Source organism: Salmo salar, chromosome ssa12 (genome assembly GCF_905237065.1).
Source record: "Salmo salar chromosome ssa12, Ssal_v3.1, whole genome shotgun sequence".
Classification (NCBI taxonomy): Eukaryota; Metazoa; Chordata; class Actinopteri; order Salmoniformes; family Salmonidae; genus Salmo; species Salmo salar.
The window spans coordinates 99,546,987-99,573,476 of record NC_059453.1 but is presented as its reverse complement, the minus strand read 5'-3'; the positions used below and the strand labels follow the sequence as shown (position 1 = coordinate 99,573,476).

Sequence of the window (26,490 nt, the reverse complement as noted above, 5' to 3'; positions counted from 1 at the left end):
GCCCTATAGGGAATAGGGTGTAGTACTAGTGTTGACCAGGGCCCTATAGGGAATAGGGTGTAGTACTAGTGTTGATCAGGGCCCTATAGGGAATAGGGTGTAGTACTACTGTTGACCAGGGCCCTATAGGGAATAGGGTGTAGTACTAGTGTTGACCAGGGCCCTATAGGGAATAGGGTGTAGTACTAGTGTTGATCAGGGCCCTATAGGGAATAGGGTGTAGTACTAGTGTTGATCAGGGCCCTATAGGGAATAGGGTGTAGTACTACTGTTGACCAGGGCCCTATAGGGAATAGGGTGTAGTACTAGTGTTGATCAGGGCCCTATAGGGAATAGGGTGTAGTACTAGTGTTGACCAGGGCCCTATAGGGGAATAGGGTGTAGTACTACTGTTGACCAGGGCCCTATAGGGAATAGGGTGTAGTACTAGTGTTGACCAGGGCCCTATAGGGAATAGGGTGTAGTACTAGTGTTGACCAGGGCCCTATAGGGAATAGGGTGTAGTACTACTGTTGACCAGGGCCCTATAGGGAATAGGGTGTAGTACTACTGTTGATCAGGGCCCTATAGGGAATAGGGTGTAGTACTACTGTTGACCAGGGCCCTATAGGGAATAGGGTGTAGTACTACTGTTGACCAGGGCCCTATAGGGAATAGGGTGTAGTACTAGTGTTGATCAGGGCCCTATAGGGAATAGGGTGTAGTACTACTGTTGACCAGGGCCCTATAGGGAATAGGGTGTAGTACTACTGTTGACCAGGGCCCTATAGGGAATAGGGTGTAGTACTACTGTTGATCAGGGCCCTATAGGGAATAGGGTGTAGTACTACTGTTGACCAGGGCCCTATAGGGAATAGGGTGTAGTACTACTGTTGACCAGGGCCCTATAGGGAATAGGGTGTAGTACTACTGTTGACCAGGGCCCTATAGGGAATAGGGTGTAGTACTAGTGTTGATCAGGGCCCTATAGGGAATAGGGTGTAGTACTACTGTTGACCAGGGCCCTATAGGGAATAGGGTGTAGTACTAGTGTTGACCAGGGCCCTATAGGGAATAGGGTGTAGTACTACTGTTGACCAGGGCCCTATAGGGAATAGGGTGTAGTACTAGTGTTGACCAGGGCCCTATAGGGAATAGGGTGTAGTACTACTGTTGACCAGGGCCCTATAGGGAATAGGGTGTAGTAGTACTGTTGATCAGGGCCCTATAGGGAATAGGGTGTAGTACTACTGTTGACCAGGGCCCTATAGGGAATAGGGTGTAGTACTACTGTTGACCAGGGCCCTATAGGGAATAGGGTGTAGTACTACTGTTGATCAGGGCCCTATAGGGAATAGGGTGTAGTACTACTGTTGATCAGGGCCCTATAGGGAATAGGGTGTAGTACTAGTGTTGATCAGGGCCCTATAGGGAATAGGGTGTAGTACTAGTGTTCATCAGGGCCCTATAGGGAATAGGGTGTAGTACTACTGTTGACCAGGGCCCTATGGGGAATAGGGTGTAGTACTAGTGTTGACCAGGGCCCTATAGGGAATAGGGTGTAGTACTAGTGTTGACCAGGGCCCTATAGGGAATAGGGTGTAGTACTACTGTTGACCAGGGCCCTATAGGGAATAGGGTGTAGTACTACTGTTGACCAGGGCCCTATGGGGAATAGGGTGTAGTACTAGTGTTGACCAGGGCCCTATGGGGAATAGGGTGTAGTACTAGTGTTGACCAGGGCATATAGGGAATAGGGTGTAGTACTACTGTTGATCAGGGCCCTATAGGGAATAGGGTGTAGTACTACTGTTGACCAGGGCCCTATGGGGAATAGGGTGTAGTACTAGTGTTGACCAGGGCCCTATGGGGAATAGGGTGTAGTACTAGTGTTGACCAGGGCCCTATAGGGAATAGGGTGTAGTACTAGTGTTGACCAGGGCCCTATAGGGAATAGGGTGTAGTACTAGTGTTGACCAGGGCCCTATAGGGAATAGGGTGTAGTACTAGTGTTGATCAGGGCCCTATAGGGAATACGGTGTAGTACTACTGTTGACCAGGGCCCTATGGGGAATAGGGTGTAGTACTACTGTTGACCAGGGCCCTATAGGGAATAGGGTGTAGTACTACTGTTGACCAGGGCCCTATGGGGAATAGGGTGTAGTACTACTGTTGACCAGGGCCCTATAGGGAATAGGGTGTAGTACTAGTGTTGATCAGGGCCCTATAGGGAATAGGGTGTAGTACTACTGTTGATCAGGGCCCTATAGGGAATAGGGTGTAGTACTACTGTTGACCAGGGCCCTATAGGGAATAGGGTGTAGTACTACTGTTGACCAGGGCCCTATAGGGAATAGGGTGTAGTACTAGTGTTGACCAGGGCCCTATAGGGAATAGGGTGTAGTACTACTGTTGATCAGGGCCCTATAGGGAATAGGGTGTAGTACTACTGTTGATCAGGGCCCTATAGGGAATAGGGTGTAGTACTACTGTTGACCAGGGCCCTATAGGGAATAGGGTGTAGTACTACTGTTGATCAGGGCCCTATAGGGAATAGGGTGTAGTACTACTGTTGACCAGGGCCCTATAGGGAATAGGGTGTAGTACTACTGTTGACCAGGGCCCTATAGGGAATAGGGTGTAGTACTACTGTTGACCAGGGCCGTATAGGGAATAGGGTGTAGTACTACTGTTGACCAGGGCCCTATAGGGAATAGGGTGTAGTACTACTGTTGACCAGGGCCCTATAGGGAATAGGGTGTAGTACTACTGTTGACCAGGGCCCTATAGGGAATAGGGTGTAGTACTAGTGTTGACCAGGGCCCTATAGGGAATAGGGTGTAGTACTACTGTTGACCAGGGCCCTATAGGGAGTAGGGTGTAGTACTAGTGTTGACCAGGGCCCTATAGGGAATAGGGTGTAGTACTAGTGTTGATCAGGGCCCTATAGGGAATAGGGTGTAGTACTACTGTTGACCAGGGCCCTATAGGGAATAGGGTGTAGTACTACTGTTGATCAGGGCCCTATAGGGAATAGGGTGTAGTACTACTGTTGACCAGGGCCCTATAGGGAATAGGGTGTAGTACTACTGTTGACCAGGGCCCTATAGGGAATAGGGTGTAGTACTACTGTTGATCAGGGCCCTATAGGGAATAGGGTGTAGTACTAGTGTTGATCAGGGCCCTATAGGGAATAGGGTGTAGTACTAGTGTTGATCAGGGCCCTATAGGGAATAGGGTGTAGTACTACTGTTGATCAGGGCCCTATAGGGAATAGGGTGTAGTACTACTGTTGACCAGGGCCCTATGGGGAATAGGGTGTAGTACTACTGTTGACCAGGGCCCTATGGGGAATAGGGTGTAGTACTACTGTTGACCAGGGCCCTATGGGGAATAGGGTGTAGTACTACTGTTGACCAGGGCCCTATGGGGAATAGGGTGTAGTACTACTGTTGACCAGGGCCCTATAGGGAATAGGGTGTAGTACTACTGTTGACCAGGGCCCTATAGGGAATAGTGTGTAGTACTACTGTTGACCAGGGCCCTATAGGGAATAGGGTGTAGTACTACTGTTGATCAGGGCCCTATAGGGAATAGGGTGTAGTACTACTGTTGACCAGGGCCCTATAGGGAATAGGGTGTAGTACTAGTGTTGATCAGGGCCCTATAGGGAATAGGGTGTAGTACTACTGTTGACCAGGGCCCTATAGGGAATAGGGTGTAGTACTAGTGTTGATCAGGGCCCTATAGGGAATAGGGTGTAGTACTACTGTTGACCAGGGCCCTATAGGGAATAGGGTGTAGTACTAGTGTTGACCAGGGCCCTATAGGGAATATGGTGTAGTACTAGTGTTGACCAGGGCCCTATAGGGAATAGGGTGTAGTACTAGTGTTGACCAGGGCCCTATAGGGAATAGGGTGTAGTACTAGTGTTGATCAGGGCCCTATAGGGAATAGGGTGTAGTACTACTGTTGACCAGGGCCCTATAGGGAATAGGGTGTAGTACTACTGTTGACCAGGGCCCTATAGGGAATAGGGTGTAGTACTACTGTTGACCAGGGCCCTATGGGGAATAGGGTGTAGTACTACTGTTGACCAGGGCTCTATAGGGAATAGGGTGTAGTACTAGTGTTGATCAGGGCCCTATAGGGAATAGGGTGTAGTACTACTGTTGATCAGGGCCCTATAGGGAATAGGGTGTAGTACTACTGTTGACCAGGGCCCTATAGGGAATAGGGTGTAGTACTACTGTTGACCAGGGCCCTATAGGGAATAGGGTGTAGTACTAGTGTTGACCAGGGCCCTATAGTGAATAGGGTGTAGTACTACTGTTGATCAGGGCCCTATAGGGAATAGGGTGTAGTACTACTGTTGATCAGGGCCCTATAGGGAATAGGGTGTAGTACTACTGTTGACCAGGGCCCTATAGGGAATAGGGTGTAGTACTACTGTTGATCAGGGCCCTATAGGGAATAGGGTGTAGTACTACTGTTGACCAGGGCCCTATAGGGAATAGGGTGTAGTACTACTGTTGACCAGGGCCCTATAGGGAATAGGGTGTAGTACTACTGTTGACCAGGGCCCTATAGGGAATAGGGTGTAGTACTACTGTTGACCAGGGCCCTATAGGGAATAGGGTGTAGTACTACTGTTGACCAGGGCCCTATAGGGAATAGGGTGTAGTACTACTGTTGACCAGGGCCCTATAGGGAATAGGGTGTAGTACTAGTGTTGACCAGGGCCCTATAGGGAATAGGGTGTAGTACTACTGTTGACCAGGGCCCTATAGGGAGTAGGGTGTAGTACTAGTGTTGACCAGGGCCCTATAGGGAATAGGGTGTAGTACTACTGTTGACCAGGGCCCTATAGGGAATAGGGTGTAGTACTACTGTTGATCAGGGCCCTATAGGGAATAGGGTGTAGTACTACTGTTGACCAGGGCCCTATAGGGAATAGGGTGTAGTACTACTGTTGACCAGGGCCCTATAGGGAATAGGGTGTAGTACTACTGTTGATCAGGGCCCTATAGGGAATAGGGTGTAGTACTAGTGTTGATCAGGGCCCTATAGGGAATAGGGTGTAGTACTAGTGTTGATCAGGGCCCTATAGGGAATAGGGTGTAGTACTACTGTTGATCAGGGCCCTATAGGGAATAGGGTGTAGTACTACTGTTGACCAGGGCCCTATAGGGAATAGGGTGTAGTACTACTGTTGACCAGGGCCCTATGGGGAATAGGGTGTAGTACTACTGTTGACCAGGGCCCTATGGGGAATAGGGTGTAGTACTACTGTTGACCAGGGCCCTATGGGGAATAGGGTGTAGTACTACTGTTGACCAGGGCCCTATAGGGAATAGGGTGTAGTACTACTGTTGACCAGGGCCCTATAGGGAATAGGGTGTAGTACTACTGTTGACCAGGGCCCTATAGGGAATAGGGTGTAGTACTACTGTTGATCAGGGCCCTATAGGGAATAGGGTGTAGTACTACTGTTGACCAGGGCCCTATAGGGAATAGGGTGTAGTACTAGTGTTGATCAGGGCCCTATAGGGAATAGGGTGTAGTACTACTGTTGACCAGGGCCCTATAGGGAATAGGGTGTAGTACTAGTGTTGATCAGGGCCCTATAGGGAATAGGGTGTAGTACTACTGTTGACCAGGGCCCTATAGGGAATAGGGTGTAGTACTAGTGTTGATCAGGGCCCTATAGGGAATAGGGTGTAGTACTAGTGTTGATCAGGGCCCTATGGGGAATAGGGTGTAGTACTACTGTTGATCAGGGCCCTATAGGGAATAGGGTGTAGTACTACTGTTGATCAGGGCCCTATAGGGAATAGGGTGTAGTACTAGTGTTGACCAGGGCCCTATGGGGAATAGGGTGTAGTACTACTGTTGACCAGGGCCCTGTAGGGAATAGGGTGTAGTACTAGTGTTGACCAGGGCCCTATGGGGAATAGGGTGTAGTACTACTGTTGACCAGGGCCCTATTAGGGAATAGGGTGTCACTTGGGAAGCAGCTCGTCTTGAAATAACAGAACTTACATCGTTGGTGATGTTGACGAGAAGGATCTGATTGGCCATAGTCTGAATCATACCCATCCCTGCCAGCTGGTCCACGGTCAACTACAGAGATAGAATCAGGAATAAATAGCTGTGCTCCATAGGCAAGGAGTGTAACAGGAATAAATAGCTGTAGGCAAGGAGCGAAACAGGAATTAATAGCTGTGCTCGACTCAGTAACTCCTAATCGAAAGTCTTTAGGTGCAGTTTAACTGGAAAATCTAATCTAGCACTCACTGTAGTAGTATTAACGTTTTAATGTTGTTTAGCAGTAGAAGATATTATGTAAACATTTACAAGTTTTGGCGACAAGGATTTAGAGTTTTAAACGTGTCTGTTTGAGTGGAGCCCATTTTAAAAGGTACATTCTTGCAAGATGACCTCATCAACAACATGAGAAGTTTTGTACAATTTTGTGTTTTTTCACGTCGGAGATCGGGGTTCAGATCCCACCTGTAACATAAGCTCTTGTAACATGTGGTAAAGGTGCTTACCGCAGCCTGGGAGTAGATATGCTCTTGTAACATGTGGTAAAGGTGCTTACCGCAGCCTGGGAGTAGATATGCTCTTGTAACATGTGGTAAAGGTGCTTACCGTAGCCTGGGAGTAGATATGCTCTTGTAACATGTGGTGAAGGTGCTTACCGCAGCCTGGGAGTAGATAAGCTCTTGTAACATGTGGTAAAGGTGCTTACCGCAGCCTGGGAGTAGATAAGCTCTTGTAACATGTGGTAAAGGTGCTTACCGCAGCCTGGGAGTAGATATGCTCTTGTAACATGCGGTAAAGGTGCTTACCGCAGCCTGGGAGTAGATAAGCTCTTGTAACATGTGGTAAAGGTGCTTACCGCAGCCTGGGAGTAGATATGCTCTTGTAACATGCGGTAAAGGTGCTTACCGCAGCCTGGGAGTAGATATGCTCTTGTAACATGCGGTAAAGGTGCTTACCGCAGCCTGGGAGTAGATATGCTCTTGTAACATGTGGTAAAGGTGCTTACCGCAGCCTGGGAGTAGATAAGCTCTTGTAACATGTGGTAAAGGTGCTTACCGTAGCCTGGGAGTAGATATGCTCTTGTAACATGTGGTGAAGGTGCTTACCGCAGCCTGGGAGTAGATAAGCTCTTGTAACATGCGGTAAAGGTGCTTACCGCAGCCTGGGAGTAGATAAGCTCTTGTAACATGCGGTAAAGGTGCTTACCGCAGCCTGGGAGTAGATAAGCTCTTGTAACATGTGGTAAAGGTGCTTACCGCAGCCTGGGAGTAGATAAGCTCTTGTAACATGCGGTAAAGGTGCTTACCGCAGCCTGGGAGTAGATATGGTGTTTCAGTAGCTCTTGAAGTTTGTTCTGGGCCTTCAGCGGGAGAGAATAGAGTTCTACATTGAACATTTTCACAATGGGAATACTGTAGGGTCACTGGGAATACTGTAGGGTCACTGGGAATACTGTAGGGTCACTGGGAATACTGAAGGGTCACTGGGAATACTGTAGCGTCACTGGGAATACTGTAGGGTTACTGGGAATACTGTAGGGTCACTGGGAATACCGTAGGGTCACTGGGAATACTGCAGGGTCACTGGGAATACTGCAGGGTCACTAGGAATACTGTAGGGTCACTGGGAATACTGTAGGGTCACTGGGAATACTGTAGGGTCACTGGGAATACCGTAGGGTCACTGGGAATACTGTAGGGTCACTGGGAATACTGTAGGGTCACTGGGAATACCGTAGGGTCACTGGGAATACTGTAGGGTCACTGGGAATACTGTAGGGTCACTGGGAATACTGTAGGGTCACTGGGAATACTGTAGGGTCACTGGGAATACTGTAGGGTCACTGGGAATACCGTAGGGTCACTGGGAATACTGCAGGGTCACTGGGAATACTGCAGGGTCACTGGGAATACTGCAGGGTCACTGGGAATACTGTAGGGTCACTGGGAATACTGTAGGGTCACTGGGAATACCGTAGGGTCACTGGGAATACTGTAGGGTCACTGGGAATACTGTAGGGTCACTGGGAATACCGTAGGGTCACTGGGAATACTGTAGGGTCACTGGGAATACTGTAGGGTCACTGGGAATACCGTAGGGTCACTGGGAATACTGTAGGGTCACTGGGAATACCGTAGGGTCACTGGGAATACTGTAGGGTCACTGGGAATACTGTAGGGTCACTGGGAATACTGTAGGGTCTCTTGGGATACTGTAGGGTCACTGGGAATATTGTAGTCACTGGGAATACTGTAGAGTCACTGGGAATACTATAGGGTCACTGGGAATACTTTAGGGTCACTGGGAATATTGTAGTCACTGGGAATACTGTAGAGTCACTGGGAATACTATAGGGTCACTGGGAATACTTTAGGGTCACTGGGAATATTGTAGTCACTGGGAATACTGTAGGGTCACCGTGAAAACTGTAGGGTGAAGAATTCACTAGTATTCACATCACTACCATTTCCCTTCACAAATTATTTCTGAATTGCTGTGGATTAAAATTCTGCGTCCCAAATGACACCATATTTCCTTTATATTGTTTTCCTTTTGAAAATAGTATATATAGTATAATAGTAGTAGTAAATTATATAGCACCTATATCAAGATACACAGTGCATTCGGAAAGTATTCAGACCCCTTGACTTTTTCCACATCTAAAATGGATAAAATAGTGTTTTCCCCTCAATCTACACACAATACCCCATAATGACAAAGCAAAAACAAGTTTAGACATTTTGGTAATTTATAGAATAAAACAAACTGAAAAATTTGATTTACATAAGTTTTCAGACCCTTTCCTCAGTACTTTGTTAAAGCGCCTTTGGCAGCGATTACAGCCTCGAGATGTCTCGAGCCTCAAGCTCTGTCAGGTTGGATGGGGAGCGTCGCTGCACAGCTATTTTCAGGTCTCTCCAGAGATGTTTGAGCTCTGGCTGGGCCACTCATGGACATTCAGAGACTTGTCCCGAAGCCACTACTGCGTTGTCTTGGCTGTGTGCTTAGGGTCGTTGTCCTGTTGGAAGGTCCTGAGTGCTCTGAAGCAGGTTTTCATCCAGGATCTCTCTGTACTTTGCTCCGTTCATCTTTCCCTCGATCTTGACTAGTCTCTCAGTCCCTTCCGCGGAAAAACATCCCCACAGCATTATGCTGCCACCACCATGCTTCACCGTAGGGATGGTGCCAGGTTTCCTCCAGACGTGACGCTTGGCATTCAGGCCAAACAGTTCAATCTTGGTTTCATCAGACCAGAGAATCTTGTTTCTCATGATCTGAGTCTTTAGGTGACTTTTGGTCCAACTCCAAGCAGGCTGTCATGTGCCTTTTACTGAGGAGTGGCTTCCGTCTGGCCACTCTACCATAAAGGCCTGATTGGTGGAGTGCTGCAGATGGTTGTCCTTCTGGAAGGTTCTCCCATCTCCACAGAGGAACTCTGGAGCTCTGTCAGAGTGACCATCGGGTTCTTGGTCACCTCCCTGACCAAGGTCCCTCTCCCCCCGATTGCTCAGTTTGGCCGGGCGGCCAGCTCTAAGAAGAGTGTTGGTGGTTCCAAACTTCTTCCATTTAAGAATGATGGAGGCCACTGTGTTCTTGGGGACCTTCAATTCTGCATACATTTTTTTGGTACACTCGTGGCTTGGTTTTTTCTCTGACATGTACTGTTAACTGTGGGACCTTATATAGACAGGTGTGTGCCTTTACAAATCAAATTTACCACAGGTGGACTCCAATCAAGTTGTAGAAACATCTCAAGGATGATCAATGGAAACAGGATGCACCTGAGTTCAATTTCGAGTCTCATAGCAAAGGGTGTTAATACTTACGTAACTAAGGTATTTCAGTTTTTTATTTTTAATACATTTGCAAAAAATTCTAAAAATCTGTTTTCACTTTGTCATTATGGGGTATTGTGTGTAGATTGATGAGGGAAACAATCATTTAATGGATTTTAGAATAAGGCTGTAACGTAACAAAATGTGGAAAAAGGGAAGGGGTCTGAATACTTTACGAATGCACATTACAATAGTACACGCATACGGTAGTACTCACGAGGTACAGCATACATGTATATAGTATAGTATTACTACTCACATGGAACAGCATATATATCAGCCTGCCGTCTCTGAACTTGTCCACAGCATCGTTGGTCGGGACGAACACAGTGAGGGGACCAGGACCTCTCAGAGGCAGAGTAGTCCCACAGTTCTGAAGGACAGACGGACAGACGGACAGACAGACAGACAGACAGACAGACAGACAGACAGACAGACAGACAGACAGACAGACAGACAGACAGGACATTTGTCTTGGATATTCAATGATCAAGTCATGCGTTATCATTAGTGCTCTCTACAAGGTAAATATCTGTCGTTCTGCCCCTGAGCAAGGCAGGTGTCGATTAAGGCAGTCCCCCACACCTCTCTGATTCAGAGAGTTAAATGCAGAAGACACATTTTAGTTGAATGCATTCAGTTGTACAACTGACTAGGTATCCCCCCTTTCCCTTTCCAACTGACTAGGTATCCCCCCTTTCCAACTGACTAGGTATCCCCCCTTTCCAACTGACTAGGTATCCCCCCTTTCCAACTGACTAGGTATCCCCCTTTCCCTTTCCAACTGACTAGGTATCCCCCCTTTCCAACTGACTAGGTATCCCCCCTTTCCAACTGACTAGGTATCCCCCCTTTCCCTTTCCAACTGACTAGGTATCCCCCCTTTCCCTTTCCAACTGACTAGGTATCCCCCTTTCCAACTGACTAGGTATCCCCCCTTTCCAACTGACTAGGTATCCCCCCTTTCCAACTGACTAGGTATCCCCCTTTCCAACTGACTAGGTATCCCCCTTTCCCTTTCCAACTGACTAGGTATCCCCCCTTTCCAACTGACTAGGTATCCCCCCTTTCCCTTTCCAACTGACTAGGTATCCCCCCTTTCCCTTTCCAACTGACTAGGTATCCCCCTTTCCCTTTCCAACTGACTAGGTATCCCCCCTTTCCCTTTCCAACTGACTAGGTATCCCCCCTTTCCCTTTCCAACTGACTAGGTATCCCCTTTTCCCTTTCCAACTGACTAGGTATCCCCCCTTTCCAACTGACTAGGTATCCCCCTTTCCAACTGACTAGGTATCCCCCTTTCCCTTTCCAACTGACTAGGTATCCCCCCTTTCCAACTGACTAGGTATCCCCCCTTTCCCTTTCCAACTGACTAGGTATCCCCCCTTTCCCTTTCCAACTGACTAGGTATCCCCCTTTCCCTTTCCAACTGACTAGGTATCCCCCCTTTCCAACTGACTAGGTATCCCCCTTTCCAACTGACTAGGTATCCCCCCCTTTCCAACTGACTAGGTATCCCCCTTTCCAACTGACTAGGTATCTCCCTTTCCCTTTCCAACTGACTAGGTATCCCCCCTTTCCCTTTCCAACTGACTAGGTATCCCCCCTTTCCAACTGACTAGGTATCCCCCCTTTCCAACTGACTAGGTATCCCCCTTTCCCTTTCCAACTGACTAGGTATCCCCCCCTTTCCAAATGACTAGGTATCCCCCCTTTCCAACTGACTAGGTATCCCCCTTTCCCTTTCCAACTGACTAGGCATCCCCCCTTTCCAACTGACTAGGTATCCCCCCTTTCCAACTGACTAGGTATCCCCCCTTTCCAACTGACTAGGTATCCCCCCTTTCCAACTGACTAGGTATCCCCCCCTTTCCAACTGACTAGGTATCCCCCTTTCCAACTGACTAGGTATCCCCCCTTTCCCTTTCCAACTGACTAGGTATCCCCCCTTTCCCTGTCCAACTGACTAGGTATCCCCCCCTTTCCAACTGACTAGGGATCCCCCCTTTCCAACTGACTAGGTATCCCCCCTTTCCAACTGACTAGGTATCCCCCCCTTTCCAACTGACTAGGTATCCCCCTTTCCCTTTCCAACTGACTAGGTATCCCCCCTTTCCAACTGACTAGGTATCCCCCTTATCAACTGACTAGGTATCTCCCTTTCCCTTTCCAACTGACTAGGTATCCCCCTTTCCCTTTCCAACTGACTAGGTATCCCCCCTTTCCAACTGACTAGGTATCCCCCCTTTCCAACTGACTAGGTATCCCCCCTTTCCAACTGACTAGGTATCCCCCTTTCCCTTTCCAACTGACTAGGTATCCCCCCTTTCCCTTTCCAACTGACTAGGTATCCCCCTTTCCAACTGACTAGGTATCCTCCCTTTCCAACTGACTAGGTATCCCCCCTTTCCAACTGACTAGGTATCCCCCCTTTCCAACTGACTAGGTATCCTCCCTTTCCAACTGACTAGGTATCTCCCTTTCCCTTTCCAACTGACTAGGTATCCCCCTTTCCAACTGACTAGGTATCCCCCCTTTCCAACTGACTAGGTATCCCCCCCTTTCCCTTTCCAACTGACTAGGTATCCCCCTTTCCCTTTCTCTATAACCTAGCAGCAGAATGCTTTAAGAAGCATTATGCCAGAACAGTCCAATAAGTAGATGAAGTACATCAGATACGGTTCACCAGGGCATGTATTCATAGTAGGATGATCTAGGGTCAGTTAGTAGATCATAATAAATAAGATTTCATGGACATGGAGGGACCTGATCATAGATCAGCGCTCCTACTCTGAGACTCTTTGTGAATATGAACCCTGAAAACAAAACATCTAGTGAAAAACCATTAGAGGCCACTCACGTCCACCAGCGAGAGGAAGCGGTTGTATTTCCCATCCTTTGTCAGGATCTCACCGATGGTCTTATCAGCAAACTTCAAGTGAGAGAACGATCAGTCAGTATCATCGAAAGAGTTTAATAGAGGGCACATCTTTGTAGCTTTGCCATAATGGCTCCTGTGTCAAAATAGGCAGCGGATCTGAGGGATATCTCCATTTTAAAGTAGTTCATTTCTTCTTCTTCTTCTTCTACTACTTCTGTGAGTTTATTGACAGTCTGTAAACAAACGTAAAAGGTTGCATACTGCCACCTGCAGTTATGGAATGTTTTCTCATGATCATAATTCATGGACTGATCCCTCCTGTTGACCTTGATTGAATTACATGATTCTTCCTTAACCCATACTGTAGGACGTCCCAGCCAATTGGCTACTTCAAAATGGTGAAAGTCCTCAATTGCACTGTTTTGTGAAGAGTGGGGCCCTCTATGCAACTCTATGGTATCATCCAATCACAAGTGGTAACATAGTATAATGCTAAGGTAGTGTTTCTTCATCCTGGTTCTGGGGACCCAAAGGACTGCACATTTTTGTTTTTGCCCTAACAGCTGATTACACTAATAAAAGTTGTAATGATGAGGTGATTATTTGTGTTCAGGTGTTTAGTGCTGTGGGAAAAAACTAAAATGTACCCTCCAGGACCAGGATTTAAAAACACTGTGCGAAGGAAAACCAGCAGTACAGTGGACCTCTGGGCTGAGATGTACTACTCATTCTAATTATATGGTAACACCTGCTCGTCCTTTGGGCTGTCAGGGAGGATGTTCCTGGGCATGATTGTCTGGTCGATGATATGGATAATCCCATTGGCTGCTGGGATGTCCTGCTGGATGACTGTGTAGAGAGTCTCAGGAAACTTCACCAATATGAATTGCTGTCAAACAACACAAAATACATTGGGGGTGGGACCAAACATGTTGGGGGTGGGACCAAATACATTGTGGGTGGGACCAAACACATTGGGGCTGGGACCAAACACGTTGGGGGAGGGACCAAATACATTGAGGGTGGGACCAAACACATTGGGGGTGGGACCAAACCCATTGTGGGTGGGACTACATCCATTGGGGGTGGGACCAAAAAAATTGGGGGTGGGACCAAATCCATTAGGGTGGGACCAAACCCATTGGGGGTGGGACCAAACACACAATTTGCGTTCCAAATGGCAACCTATTCTCTATATAGTCCTATTCCCTAGAGCCCTATGAGCCCTGGTCAAAAGTAGTGAACTGTAAAGGGAATAGGGTGCCATTTGAGATGCAACCCTAAAGAATCAGGACATTTTTAAGATTTTAAACAAGATAATTTAGGGTTGCAAAATTCCTGTAACATCCCAGGTTTTCCAGAAATCCCTGTTGGAGGATTCTAGGATTTCCATCTTATTCCCTTTCTGATTCCAGGAATATTCCAACTGGGAAACCTATGCAGCCTTTTGCAACCTTACCCAAAGCATTCAGTATTCAGAACACTTTAATATCTGGAGTCACAGAGATCTAGTTTATCCTGTAGATGAAAGATTATTGAAAGATATGATTTGAACCAAGATATGAAAGATATGATGTGCCACGCAAACAGATGAATGTGAATATAGTATTTCCTTCACCTTATTGGGCTTGAACCTGAGTTGTAGTCCCCTTACTGGGCTTGAACCTGAGTTGTAGTCCCCTTACTGGGCTTGAACCTGAGTTGTAGTCCCCTTACTGGGCTTGAACCTGAGTTGTAGTCACCTTACTGGGTTTGAACCTGAGTTGTAGTCCCCTTACTGGGCTTGAACCTGAGTTGTAGTCCCCTTACTGGGCATGAACCTGAGTTGTAGTCCCCTTACTGGGCTTGAACCTGAGTTGTAGTCACCTTACTGGGTTTGAACCTGAGTTGTAGTCCCCTTACTGGGCTTGAACCTGAGTTGTAGTCCCCTTACTGGGCTTGAACCTGAGTTGTAGTCACCTTACTGGGTTTGAACCTGAGTTGTAGTCCCCTTACTGGGCTTGAACCTGAGTTGTAGTCCCCTTACTGGGCTTGAACCTGAGTTGTAGTCACCTTATTGGGCTTGAACCTGAGTTGTAGTCCACTTGCAGTATAGACGTCGGTTCTATCCAGGCTTTTATACAGGTACTGACCCCTCACCAGGTAACGTTGACACACAGACTCGTCGGTCACGCCCTGAGGAGGATGGACAACAGGACAGGAGTCAGTAACCTGGGCTGCATCTCTAACGGTGCACTACTTCTAATGCTGCAACATTACGGTAATTTTCCCCAAATTCCCTGGTTTTCCAGAAATCCTGGTTGGAGGAATCACGGATTTCCTGGTTATTCCTTTATAAATCCAGGATTTTCTAGTCATTCCTTTATAAATCCAGGATTTCCTAGTCATTCCTTTATAAATCCAGGATTTTCTAGTCATTCCTTTATAAATCCAGGATTTCCTAGTCATTCCTTTATAAATCCAGGATTTCCTAGTCATTCCTTTATAAATCCAGGATTTCCTAGTCATTCCTTTATAAATCCAGGATTTCCTAGTCATTCCTTTATAAATCCAGGATTTCCTAGTCATTCCTTTATAAATCCAGGATTTTCTAGTCATTCCTTTATAAATCCAGGATTTTCTAGTCATTCCTTTATAAATCCAGGATTTCCTAGTCATTCCTTTATAAATCCAGGATTTTCTAGTCATTCCTTTATAAATCCAGGATTTTCTAGTCATTCCTTTATAAATCCAGGATTTTCTAGTCATTCCTTTATAAATCCAGGATTTCCTAGTCATTCCTTTATAAATCCAGGATTTCCTAGTCATTCCTTTATAAATCCAGGATTTATGGAAAGTCGTCTAATTTTGGCAAAGTTACCAGAATTATGCAACCCTACCTAGTACACATTTATTTTTTGCTAACACTTTAGCTGAAGAGAGCATAAGATTGGAATGCAACTCTGGTCTCTGTTCAGATCTGAAAGTGCTTTAGCTGACTGGCTGTCATGAGGCAGAGGAGTGGACTAAAGCGGTGATGCTGTTGTAGCCCTGAACTAGCTCACCTGATTGACCTATTAAAGGGCTTGATGATTAGCTTGTTGTGCTAGCTCTAGAACAGTTCTAATACAGGGAACGGCTGGGGGTCCTGAACGGCTGGGGGTCCTGAACGGCTGGGGGTCCTGAACGGCTGGGTGTCCTGAACGGCTGGGGGTAATGAGGTGAGGTTTGATAACCCCAGGACTAAAGCACAGACAGATCTGGGATCAGGGTAAGGTTAGTATGATTAGCAACCTCTGGGTTAGGTTGTTAGGGTTACGTTGTTAGGGTTAGGTTGTCAGGGTTAGGTTGTTAGGGTTACGTTGTTAGGGTTAGGTTGTTAGGGTTAGGTTGTTAGGGTTACGTTGTTAGGGTTAGGTTGTTAGGGTTACGTTGTTAGGGTTAGGTTGTTAGGGTTAGGTTGTTAGGGTTAGGTTGTTAGGGTTACGTTGTTAGGGTTAGGTTGTTAGGGTTACGTTGTTAGGGTTAGGTTGTTAGGGTTAGGTTGTTAGGGTTAGGTTGTTAGGGTTACGTTGTTAGGGTTAGGTTGTTAGGGTTAGGTTGTTAGGGTTACGTTGTTAGGGTTAGGTTGTTAGGGTTAGGTTGTTAGGGTTAGGTTGTTAGGGTTAGGTTGTTAGGGTTAGGTTGTTAGGGTTACGTTGTTAGGGTTAGGTTGTTAGGGTTAGGTTGTTAGGGTTACGTTGTTAGGGTTACGTTGTTAGGGTTAGGTTGTTAGGGTTAGGTTGTTAGGGTTAGGTTGTTAGGGTTACGTTGTTAGGGTTAGGTTGTTAGGGTTAGGTTGTTAGGGTTAGGTTGTTAGGGTTAGGTTGTTAGGGTTACGTTGTTAGGGTTACGTTGTTAGGGTTACGTTATAAGGGTTAGGTTGTTAGGGTTAGGTTGTTAGGGTTAGGTTGTTAGGGTTAGGTTGTTAGGGTTACGTTGTTAGGGTTAGGTTGTTAGGGTTAGGTTGTTAGGGTTAGGTTGTTAGGGTTAGGTTGTTAGGGTTAGGTTATTAGGGTTAGGTTGTTAGGGTTACGTTGTTAGGGTTAGGTTGTTAGGGTTAGGTTGTTAGGGTTACGTTGTTAGGGTTACGTTGTTAGGGTTAGGTTGTTAGGGTTAGGTTGTTAGGGTTACGTTATAAGGGTTAGGTTGTCAGGGTTAGGTTGTCAGGGTTAGGTTGTTAGGGTTAGGTTGTTAGGGTTAGGTTGTTAGGGTTAGGTTGTTAGGGTTAGGTTGTTAGGGTTACGTTATAAGGGTTAGGTTGTTAGGGTTAGGTTGTTAGGGTTACGTTGTTAGGGTTACGTTGTTAGGGTTAGGTTGTTAGGGTTAGGTTGTTAGGGTTAGGTTGTTAGGGTTACGTTGTTAGGGTTACGTTGTTAGGGTTAGGTTGTTAGGGTTACGTTGTTAGGGTTACGTTGTTAGGGTTACGTTGTTAGGGTTAGGTTGTTAGGGTTACGTTGTTAGGGTTAGGTTGTTAGGGTTACGTTGTTAGGGTTACGTTATAAGGGTTAGGTTGTCAGGGTTAGGTTGTCAGGGTTAGGTTGTTAGGGTTAGGTTGTTAGGGTTAGGTTGTTAGGGTTACGTTGTTAGGGTTAGGTTGTTAGGGTTAGGTTGTTAGGGTTAGGTTGTTAGGGTTAGGTTGTTAGGGTTACGTTGTTAGGGTTAGGTTGTTAGGGTTACGTTGTTAGGGTTAGGTTGTTAGGGTTACGTTGTTAGGGTTACGTTGTTAGGGTTACGTTGTTAGGGTTAGGTTGTTAGGGTTAGGTTGTTAGGGTTAGGTTGTTAGGGTTACGTTGTTAGGGTTAGGTTGTTAGGGTTAGGTTGCTAGGGTTAGGTTGTTACGTTAACTTACTGCTAGAGGCAAAATGAGTAGAGGGACGAAAGCGGTGAAAGGTCCCTTTTGGCTCATGGTCAGCATACAGTCTCTCACTGAATATAAAGAAAACAGACGTTAGTAACCTGCCGTTTAACAACAACAATAACACATACAGGGAGGTTGGGTACCAAATAGCAAGATGGTTCTAGAGAGCCTCCCCTTGTGTGCCCCCTCCTTGTTCAGCTCCAATAGCCGTTCCATCAGGTTGCCATAACAACGGTAGCCATCGCCGATCTGTTGGGCGTTACACAAGCACCTGACCGAGGAGAGAGAGAGAGAGAGAGAGAGAAAAGGAGAGAGAGAGAAAAGGAGAGAGAGAGAAAAGGAGAGAGAGAGAAAAGGAGAGAGAGAGAGAGAGAGAGAGAGAGAGAGAGAGAGCAGAGAGAGAGAGAGAGAGAGACAGAGAGAGAGAGAGAGAGAGAAAAGGAGAGAGAGAGAGAGAGAAAAGGAGAGAGAGAGAGAGAAAAGGAGAGAGAGAGAGAGAGTGAGAGAGAGAGAGCATTCAATTCAGAGATAAAATACAGGGGGGTCCAGCCCTCCTCCCAGAGAGTAACTGGGTGTTCAGGATTTACAGGGGGGGTCCAGCCCTCATCCCAGAGAGTAACTGGGTGTTCAGGATTTACAGGGGGGTCCAGCCCTCATCCCAGAGAGTAACTGGGTGTTCAGGATTTACAGGGGGGTCCAGCCCTCATCCCAGAGAGTAACTGGGTGTTCAGGATTTACAGGGGGGTCCAGCCCTCATCCCAGAGAGTAACTGGGTGTTCAGGATTTACAGGGGGGGTCCAGCCCTCATCCCAGAGAGTAACTGGGTGTTCATGATTTACAAGGGGGGGGGTTGGCACTCCTTCTGGAAAGCTACTGGGTGTGCAGGGTTTTGCTCCAGCCCTACTCTAACACACCTTGTTCTACTATTTAGCTGCTCATCAGATCCTTTATTAGCTGAATCAGTTGTGTTAGAGCAGGTCTGGAGCAAAACCCTGCAGATCTAGCAGCCCCTCAGGAGGAGAGTTAGCCAGGTCACCCCTGAGTTTAGAGTTGCAAAATTCCAATAACATTCGTTAAAATTCCCATGATTTCCTTCTCCTTATTCTCTTTCTGATACCAGTAAACTTCCACCCAGGATTTCTGGAAAATCTGTGATTTTTGGGCAAGTTACCAGAATTCTACAACCCTACCTGGGTTACAATATTCTTCTTGTGAGGACAGTGACCAGGTTTCTATGTTTCTAGGTTTCCTAGCCACTGTGCCTCTGCCACTAAATGTCTTGCTCTTTGGAGTTTTAGGCTGTAAAGCGTTTTGTGACAAATGCAGATGTAAAAAAGGGATTTTTATTAAATAACGTTTGATTGATTAGTTGGTTGATTGATTGGTTGACCCACCTGGGGTATCCGTCCAGGCCGGTCTCACAGCGGGCGTTGGGGTGGCAGGTGGTGTCATTACAAACATTCCTCAGGGTACAGCCGGAGGACAGGTTAGAGCCCTCCCAACCATGCATACAATCACATCTAGACTGGAAGATCAGATACAGACATTCAATTACATGATTCCCGTTTATTGGAACTTTCACAACGTTCTCGATTCCCTGCACATTCCGTCTTTACCGAGAATCTTCCAACCAGGAATTCTGAAAAACTTTTGGATTACTTAGCGGAATTTTGCAAGCCTACACACAGAGTTACACCCTATCCATCCCACTCAACTATACACACAGTTGTGGCTGCTTTGTGTGATGTATTGTTGTCTCTACCTTCTTGACCTTTGTGCTGTTGTCTGTACCCAATAATGTTTGTACCATGTTTTGTGCTGCTGCCTTGTCAAATCAAATCAAATTTTATTTGTCACATGCGCCGAATACAACAGGTGTAGACTTTACAGTGAAATGCTTACTTACAAGACCTTAACCAACAATGCTTTAAGAAGTTTTAAGACATTTTTTTAATAGTAAGTGTTAAGTAAAAAATAGATAAGTTAAAATAAAGGTAACAAATAATTAAACAGCATCAGTAAAATAAAAAGCAAGGCTATATACAGGGTGTTACGGTACAGAGTTAATGTGGAGGCTATATACAGGGTGTTACGGTACAGAGTCAATGTGGAGGCTATATACAGGGTGTTACGGTACAGAGTTAATGTGGAGGCTATATACAGGGTGTTACGGTACAGAGTCAATGTGGAGGCTATATACAGGGTGTTACGGTACAGAGTCAATGTGGAGGCTATATACAGGGTGTTACGGTACAGAGTTAATGTGGAGGCTATATACAGGGGGTACCGGTACAGAGTCAATGTGGAGGCTAAATACAGGGGGTACCGGTACAGAGTCAATGTGGAGGCTATATACAGGGTGTTACGGTACAGAGTCAATGTGGAGGCTATATACAGGGGGTACCGGTACAGAGTCAATGTGGAGGCTATATACAGGGTGTTACGGTACAGAGTCAATGTGGAGGCTATATACAGGGTGTTACGGTACAGAGTCAATGTGGAGGCTATATACAGGGTGTTACGGTACAGAGTCAATGTGGAGGCTATATACAGGGTGTTACGGTACAGAGTTAATGTGGAGGCTATATACAGGGGGTACCGGTACAGAGTCAATGTGGAGGCTATATACAGAGTGTTACGGTACAGAGTCAATGTGGAGGCTATATACAGGGTGTTACGGTACAGAGTTAATGTAGAGGCTATATACAGGGTGTTACGGTACAGAGTCAATGTAGAGGCTATATACAGGGGGTACCGGTACAGAGTCAATGTGGAGGCTATATACTGGGTATTATGGTACAGAGTCAATGTGGAGGCTATATACAGGGTGTTACGGTACAGAGTCAATGTGGAGGCTATATACAGGGGGTACCGGTACAGAGTCAATGTGGAGGCTATATACAGGGGGTACCGGTACAGAGTTAATGTGGAGGCTATATACAGGGTGTTACGGTACAGAGTCAATGTGGAGGCTATATACAGGGTGTTACGGTACAGAGTCAATGTGGAGGCTATATACAGGGGGTACCGGTACAGAGTCAATGTGGAGGCTATATACAGGGGGTACCGGTACAGAGTCAATGTGGAGGCTATATACAGGGGTACCGGTACAGAGTCAATGTGGAGGCTAAATACAGGGGGTACCGGTACAGAGTCAATGTGGAGGCTATATACAGGGGGTACCGGTACAGAGTCAATGTGGAGGCTATATACAGGGTGTTACGGTACAGAGTCAATGTGGAGGCTATATACAGGGTGTTACGGTACAGAGTCAATGTGGAAGCTATATACAGGGTGTTACGGTACAGAGTCAATGTGGAGGCTATATACAGGGTGTTACGGTACAGAGTTAATGTGGAGGCTATATACAGGGGGTACCGGTACAGAGTCAATGTGGAGGCTATATACAGAGTGTTACGGTACAGAGTCAATGTGGAGGCTATATACAGGGTGTTACGGTACAGAGTTAATGTAGAGGCTATATACAGGGTGTTACGGTACAGAGTCAATGTAGAGGCTATATACAGGGGGTACCGGTACAGAGTCAATGTGGAGGCTATATACTGGGTATTATGGTACAGAGTCAATGTGGAGGCTATATACAGGGTGTTACGGTACAGAGTCAATGTGGAGGCTATATACAGGGGGTACCGGTACAGAGTCAATGTGGAGGCTATATACAGGGGGTACCGGTACAGAGTTAATGTGGAGGCTATATACAGGGTGTTACGGTACAGAGTCAATGTGGAGGCTATATACAGGGTGTTACGGTACAGAGTCAATGTGGAGGCTATATACAGGGTGTTACGGTACAGAGTCAATGTGGAGGCTATATACAGGGTGTTACGGTACAGAGTCAATGTGGAGGCTATATACAGGGTGTTACGGTACAGAGTTAATGTGGAGGCTATATACAGGGGGTACCGGTACAGAGTCAATGTGGAGGCTATATACAGAGTGTTACGGTACAGAGTCAATGTGGAGGCTATATACAGGGTGTTACGGTACAGAGTTAATGTAGAGGCTATATACAGGGTGTTACGGTACAGAGTCAATGTAGAGGCTATATACAGGGGGTACCGGTACAGAGTCAATGTGGAGGCTATATACTGGGTATTATGGTACAGAGTCAATGTGGAGGCTATATACAGGGTGTTACGGTACAGAGTCAATGTGGAGGCTATATACAGGGGGTACCGGTACAGAGTCAATGTGGAGGCTATATACAGGGGGTACCGGTACAGAGTTAATGTGGAGGCTATATACAGGGTGTTACGGTACAGAGTCAATGTGGAGGCTATATACAGGGTGTTACGGTACAGAGTCAATGTGGAGGCTATATACAGGGGGTACCGGTACAGAGTCAATGTGGAGGCTATATACAGGGGGTACCGGTACAGAGTCAATGTGGAGGCTATATACAGGGGGTACCGGTACAGAGTCAATGTGGAGGCTATATACAGGGTGTTACGGTACAGAGTCAATGTGGAGGCTATATACAGGGGGTACTGGTACAGAGTCAATGTGGAGGCTATATACAGGGGGTACCGGTACAGAGTCAAGGTGGAGGCTATATACAGGGTGTTACGGTACAGAGTCAATGTGGAGGCTATATACAGGGGTACTGGTACAGAGTCAATGTGGAGGCTATATACAGGGGTTACCGGTACAGAGTCAATGTGGAGGCTATATACAGGGGGTACCGGTACAGAGTCAATGTGGAGGCTATATACAGGGGGTACCAGTACAGAGTTAATGTGGAGGCTATATACAGGGGGTACCGGTACAGAGTCAATGTGGAGGCTATATACAGGGGGTACCTGTACAGAATCAATGTGGAGGCTATATACAGGGGGTACCGGTACAGAGTCAATGTGGAGGCTATATACTGGGGGTACCGGTACAGAGTCAATGTGGAGCCTATATACAGGGGGTACCGGTACAGAGTCAATGTGGAGGCTATATACAGGGGGTACCGGTACAGAGTCAATGTGGAGGCTATATGCAGGGGGTACCGGTACAGAGTCAATGTGGAGGCTATATACAGGGGGTACCGCTACAGAGTCAATGTGGAGGCTATATACAGGGGGTACCGGTACAGAGTCAATGTGGAGGCTATATACAGGGGGTACCGGTACAGAATCAATGTGGAGGCTATATACAGGGGGTACCGGTACAGAGTCAATGTGGAGACTATATACAGGGGGTACCGGTACAGAGTCAATGTGGAGGCTATATACAGGGGGTACCGGTACAGAGTCAATGTGGAGGCTATATACAGGGGTTACCAGTACAGAGTCAATATGGAGGCTATATACATGGGGGTACCGGTACAGAGTCAATGTGGAGGCTATATACAGGGGTACCGGTACAGAGTCAATGTGGAGGCTATATACAGGGGGTACCGGTACAGAGTCAATTTGGAGGCTATATACATGGGGGTACCGGTACAGAGTCAATGTGGAGGCTATATACAGGGGGTACCGGTACAGAGTCAATGTGGAGGCTATATACAGGGGGTACCGGTACAGAGTCAATGTGGAGGCTATATACAGGGGGTACCGGTACAGAGTCAATGTGGAGGCTATATACAGGGGGTACCGGTACAGAGTCAATGTGGAGGCTATATACAGGGGGTACCGGTACAGAGTCAATGTGGAGGCTATATACAGGGGGTACCGGTACAGAGTAAATGTGCAGGGGCACTGGTTAGTTGAGATAATATGTACATGTAGGTAGAGTTAAAGTGACTATGAATAGATAATAAACAGAGAGTAGCAGCAGCGTAAAAGAGGGGTCTGTGTATCCATTTTACATTTTAGCAGACGCTCTTATCCAGAGCGACTTACAGTAGTGAATGAATACATTTTTTTTTCTCCGTACTGGTCCCCCGTGGGAATCGAACCCACAATCATGGCGTTGCAAACACCATGCTTCACCAACTGAGCCACACTTTGATTAGCTGTTCAGGAGTCTTATGGTTTGGGGGTAGACGCTGTTAAGAAGCCTTTTGGTCCTAGACTTGGCGCTCCGGTACCGCTTGCCGTGCGGTAGCAGAGAGAACAGTCTATGACTATGTTGTGTTGCTACCATGCTATGTTGACATGTGTTGCTACCATGCTATGTTGACATGTGTTGCTGCCATGCTATGTTGACATGTGTTGCTGCCTTGCTATGTTGACATGTGTTGCTGCCTTGCTATGTTGACATGTGTTGCTGCCTTGCTATGTTGACATGTGTTGCTGCCTTGCTATGTTGACATGTGTTGCTGCCTTGCTATGTTGACATGTGTTACTGCCTTGCTATGTTGACATGTGTTGCTGCCTTGCTATGTTGACATGTGTTGCTGCCTTGCTATGTTGTTGTCTTAGGTCTCTTTATGTAGTGTTGTTGTGTCTCTCTTGTTGTGATGTGTGTTTGGTCCTATATTTTTATTTAATTTATTTTTAATCCCAGCCCTCGTCCTCGCAGGAGGCCTTTTGCCATTTGGTAGGCCGTCATTGTAAATAAGAATTTGTTCTTAACTGACTTGCCTAGTTAAGGGATCGGACCCTTTTTTAAACATTTTTGACATACCCAAATCTAACTGCCTATAGTTCAGGACCTGAAGCAAGGATATGCATATTCCCGGTACCATTTGAAAGGAAACACTTTGAAGTTTGTGGAAATGTGAAATGAATGTAGGAGAATATAACACATTAGATCTGGTAAAAGATAATAGAAAGAAAAAACCATGCGTTTAATTTTTTGTTGTTGTACTATTATCTTTGAAATGCAAGAGAAAGGCCATAATGTATGCAGTGAATACCTGGGATAGGATAAAGTAATCCTTCTAACCCCCCCCTTAAAAGATCTAGATGCACTATTGTAAAGTGGTTGTTCCACTGGATATTATAGGTGAATGCACCAATTTGTAAGTCGCTCTGGATAAGAGCGTCTGCTAAATGACTAAAATGTAAATGTAAAAAAAAATGTATTATTCCAGCCCAGGTGCAATTTAGATTTTGGCCACTAGATGGCAGCAGTGTATGTGCAAAGTTTTAGACTGATTCAATCAACCATTTAATTTCTGTTAGAACATGTTGTATCAAGACTGCCCAAATGTGCCTAATTGGTTTATTAATAACTTTTCAAGTTCATAACTGTGCCCTCTATGCCAGCAGCATACCACCCTGCATCCCACTGCTGGCTTGCTTCTGAAGCTGAGCAGGGTTGGTCCTGGTCAGTCCCTGGATGGGAGACCAGATGCTGCTGGAAGTGGTGTTGGAGAGCCAGTAGGAGGCACTCTTTCCTCTGGTCTAAAATGTATCCCAATGCCCCAGGGCTGTGATTGGGGATACTGCCCTGTGTAGGGTGCCGTCTTTCGGATGGGATGTTAAATGGGTGTCCTGACTCTCTGTGGTCGCTAAAGATGCCATGGTACTTATTGTGAGAGTAGGGGTGTTAACCCTGGTGTCCTGACTACATTCCCAATCTGGACTTCATACCATCATGGCCACCTAATCATCCCCAGCTTACAATTGGCTCATTCATCCCCCTCCTCTCCCCTGTAACTATTCCCCAGGTTGTTGCTGTAAATGAGAATGTGTTCTCAGTCAACTTACCTGGTAAAATAAATAAATAAAACTCTCCTCAAACAATAGCATGGTATTATATCACTTTAATAGCTACTGTAAATTGCACAATGCAGTGAGATTAACAAGAATTTAAGCTTTCTGCCCATATCAGACATGTCTATGTCCTGGGAAATGTTCTTATTATTTACAACCTCATGTTAATCACATTAGCCTACGTTAGCTCAACGTCCCGAGGGGGACCCACCGATCCTGTAGAGGTTTTAAATAAAGATTTAAAAAAATAATAATAATCAAATACAAATACATACACCTAACTATCCCACTAAACCATACACTATTACCTAGACTGGTTGTAATGTGAAAGGCCCAGTGCACTCAAAAACAAGATTTTCCTGTATTTCATATATTTTTCCACACTATGAGGTTGGAATAATACTGTGAAAATGTGAAAATTACAGTATGATGCACTTTCAGTGTAAGATCTGTTTGAAAAGACCGCCTGAAATTTCAGCCTGTTTTGGTGTTGTTCTGGCCTGTCTGGTTCCAAACCTCTGCCAATCACAGTTAGTTTTCCGTTTTCCCCACTCAGATCACTCCCAGACAGTCCTAGTAAAATTCTTGAGAAATTGCTCTTTGCTAAGAAGCTGTTTTTGTAATCTACATATTAAACTCACAAACAACTTTACAGTTGTTATGCTACAAGATTTTATATAACAAATCAGCCTAATTTCCTGATGCACTGACCTCATTCATTGTTTTCTTTCCCCTTGTAATCACAGAGTTGGCAAGCAATGCTCCAAATTGTTTACGATCTCAGCTTTCATTTCATATAACGTTTGTCCATCTGTGATGAACACAAGGTGGTTTTGTTTCACATCTACAATTTGTGTTACATTTTTTCAAAATGTTATTCTATATCAAAGCATTTCTGTTTGTCGTAGATTCATGGGACTACTTTATGGCTGCAGGAGACTCTCAGCTTTCAGGATGTGATGTACCTTTCTGACACAAATCGATGGACAGTCAGACCAGCGACTGAGTGTTAAAGCGGGACTCACGAACGTACAATGGCTGTGGATATGTAACCCGATACCCCGGTGTCTTGAGAGACCTACTCAATCCAAGCTGTGAAGAGGGGCCCTCAGCCAAAACAATAGCGTAGCAAATTGTCTGAACAGAAGCTGATTTATCAGTGAATTACCTTGATAAAACAATGAAATTATAACTAAACTAAATCGTACAGACACTAGTGCTGAGCATTTCAAGCTTTTTTGAGGTCGGTTCGGTTTA

General features: G+C 46.0%; 1 protein-coding gene across 1 annotated transcript in view; it reads right to left on the bottom strand.

Moving 5' to 3' along the window:
• The window catches only part of stab1 (stabilin 1), a 199,845-nt gene that overhangs the window by 122,395 nt on the left and 50,960 nt on the right, over nucleotides 1–26,490 (bottom strand). Inside the window, exons 8-16 of the mRNA XM_045691993.1 lie at nucleotides 19,018–19,148; nucleotides 17,767–17,894; nucleotides 17,615–17,691; nucleotides 14,797–14,919; nucleotides 13,493–13,633; nucleotides 12,724–12,795; nucleotides 10,123–10,236; nucleotides 7,334–7,387; nucleotides 6,022–6,102 (exon numbers count right to left, since the gene is read on the bottom strand). Coding sequence (XP_045547949.1) covers nucleotides 6,022–6,102; nucleotides 7,334–7,387; nucleotides 10,123–10,236; nucleotides 12,724–12,795; nucleotides 13,493–13,633; nucleotides 14,797–14,919; nucleotides 17,615–17,691; nucleotides 17,767–17,894; nucleotides 19,018–19,148 — 921 coding nt within the window. The remainder of the gene's footprint in view (nucleotides 1–6,021; nucleotides 6,103–7,333; nucleotides 7,388–10,122; nucleotides 10,237–12,723; nucleotides 12,796–13,492; nucleotides 13,634–14,796; nucleotides 14,920–17,614; nucleotides 17,692–17,766; nucleotides 17,895–19,017; nucleotides 19,149–26,490) is intronic.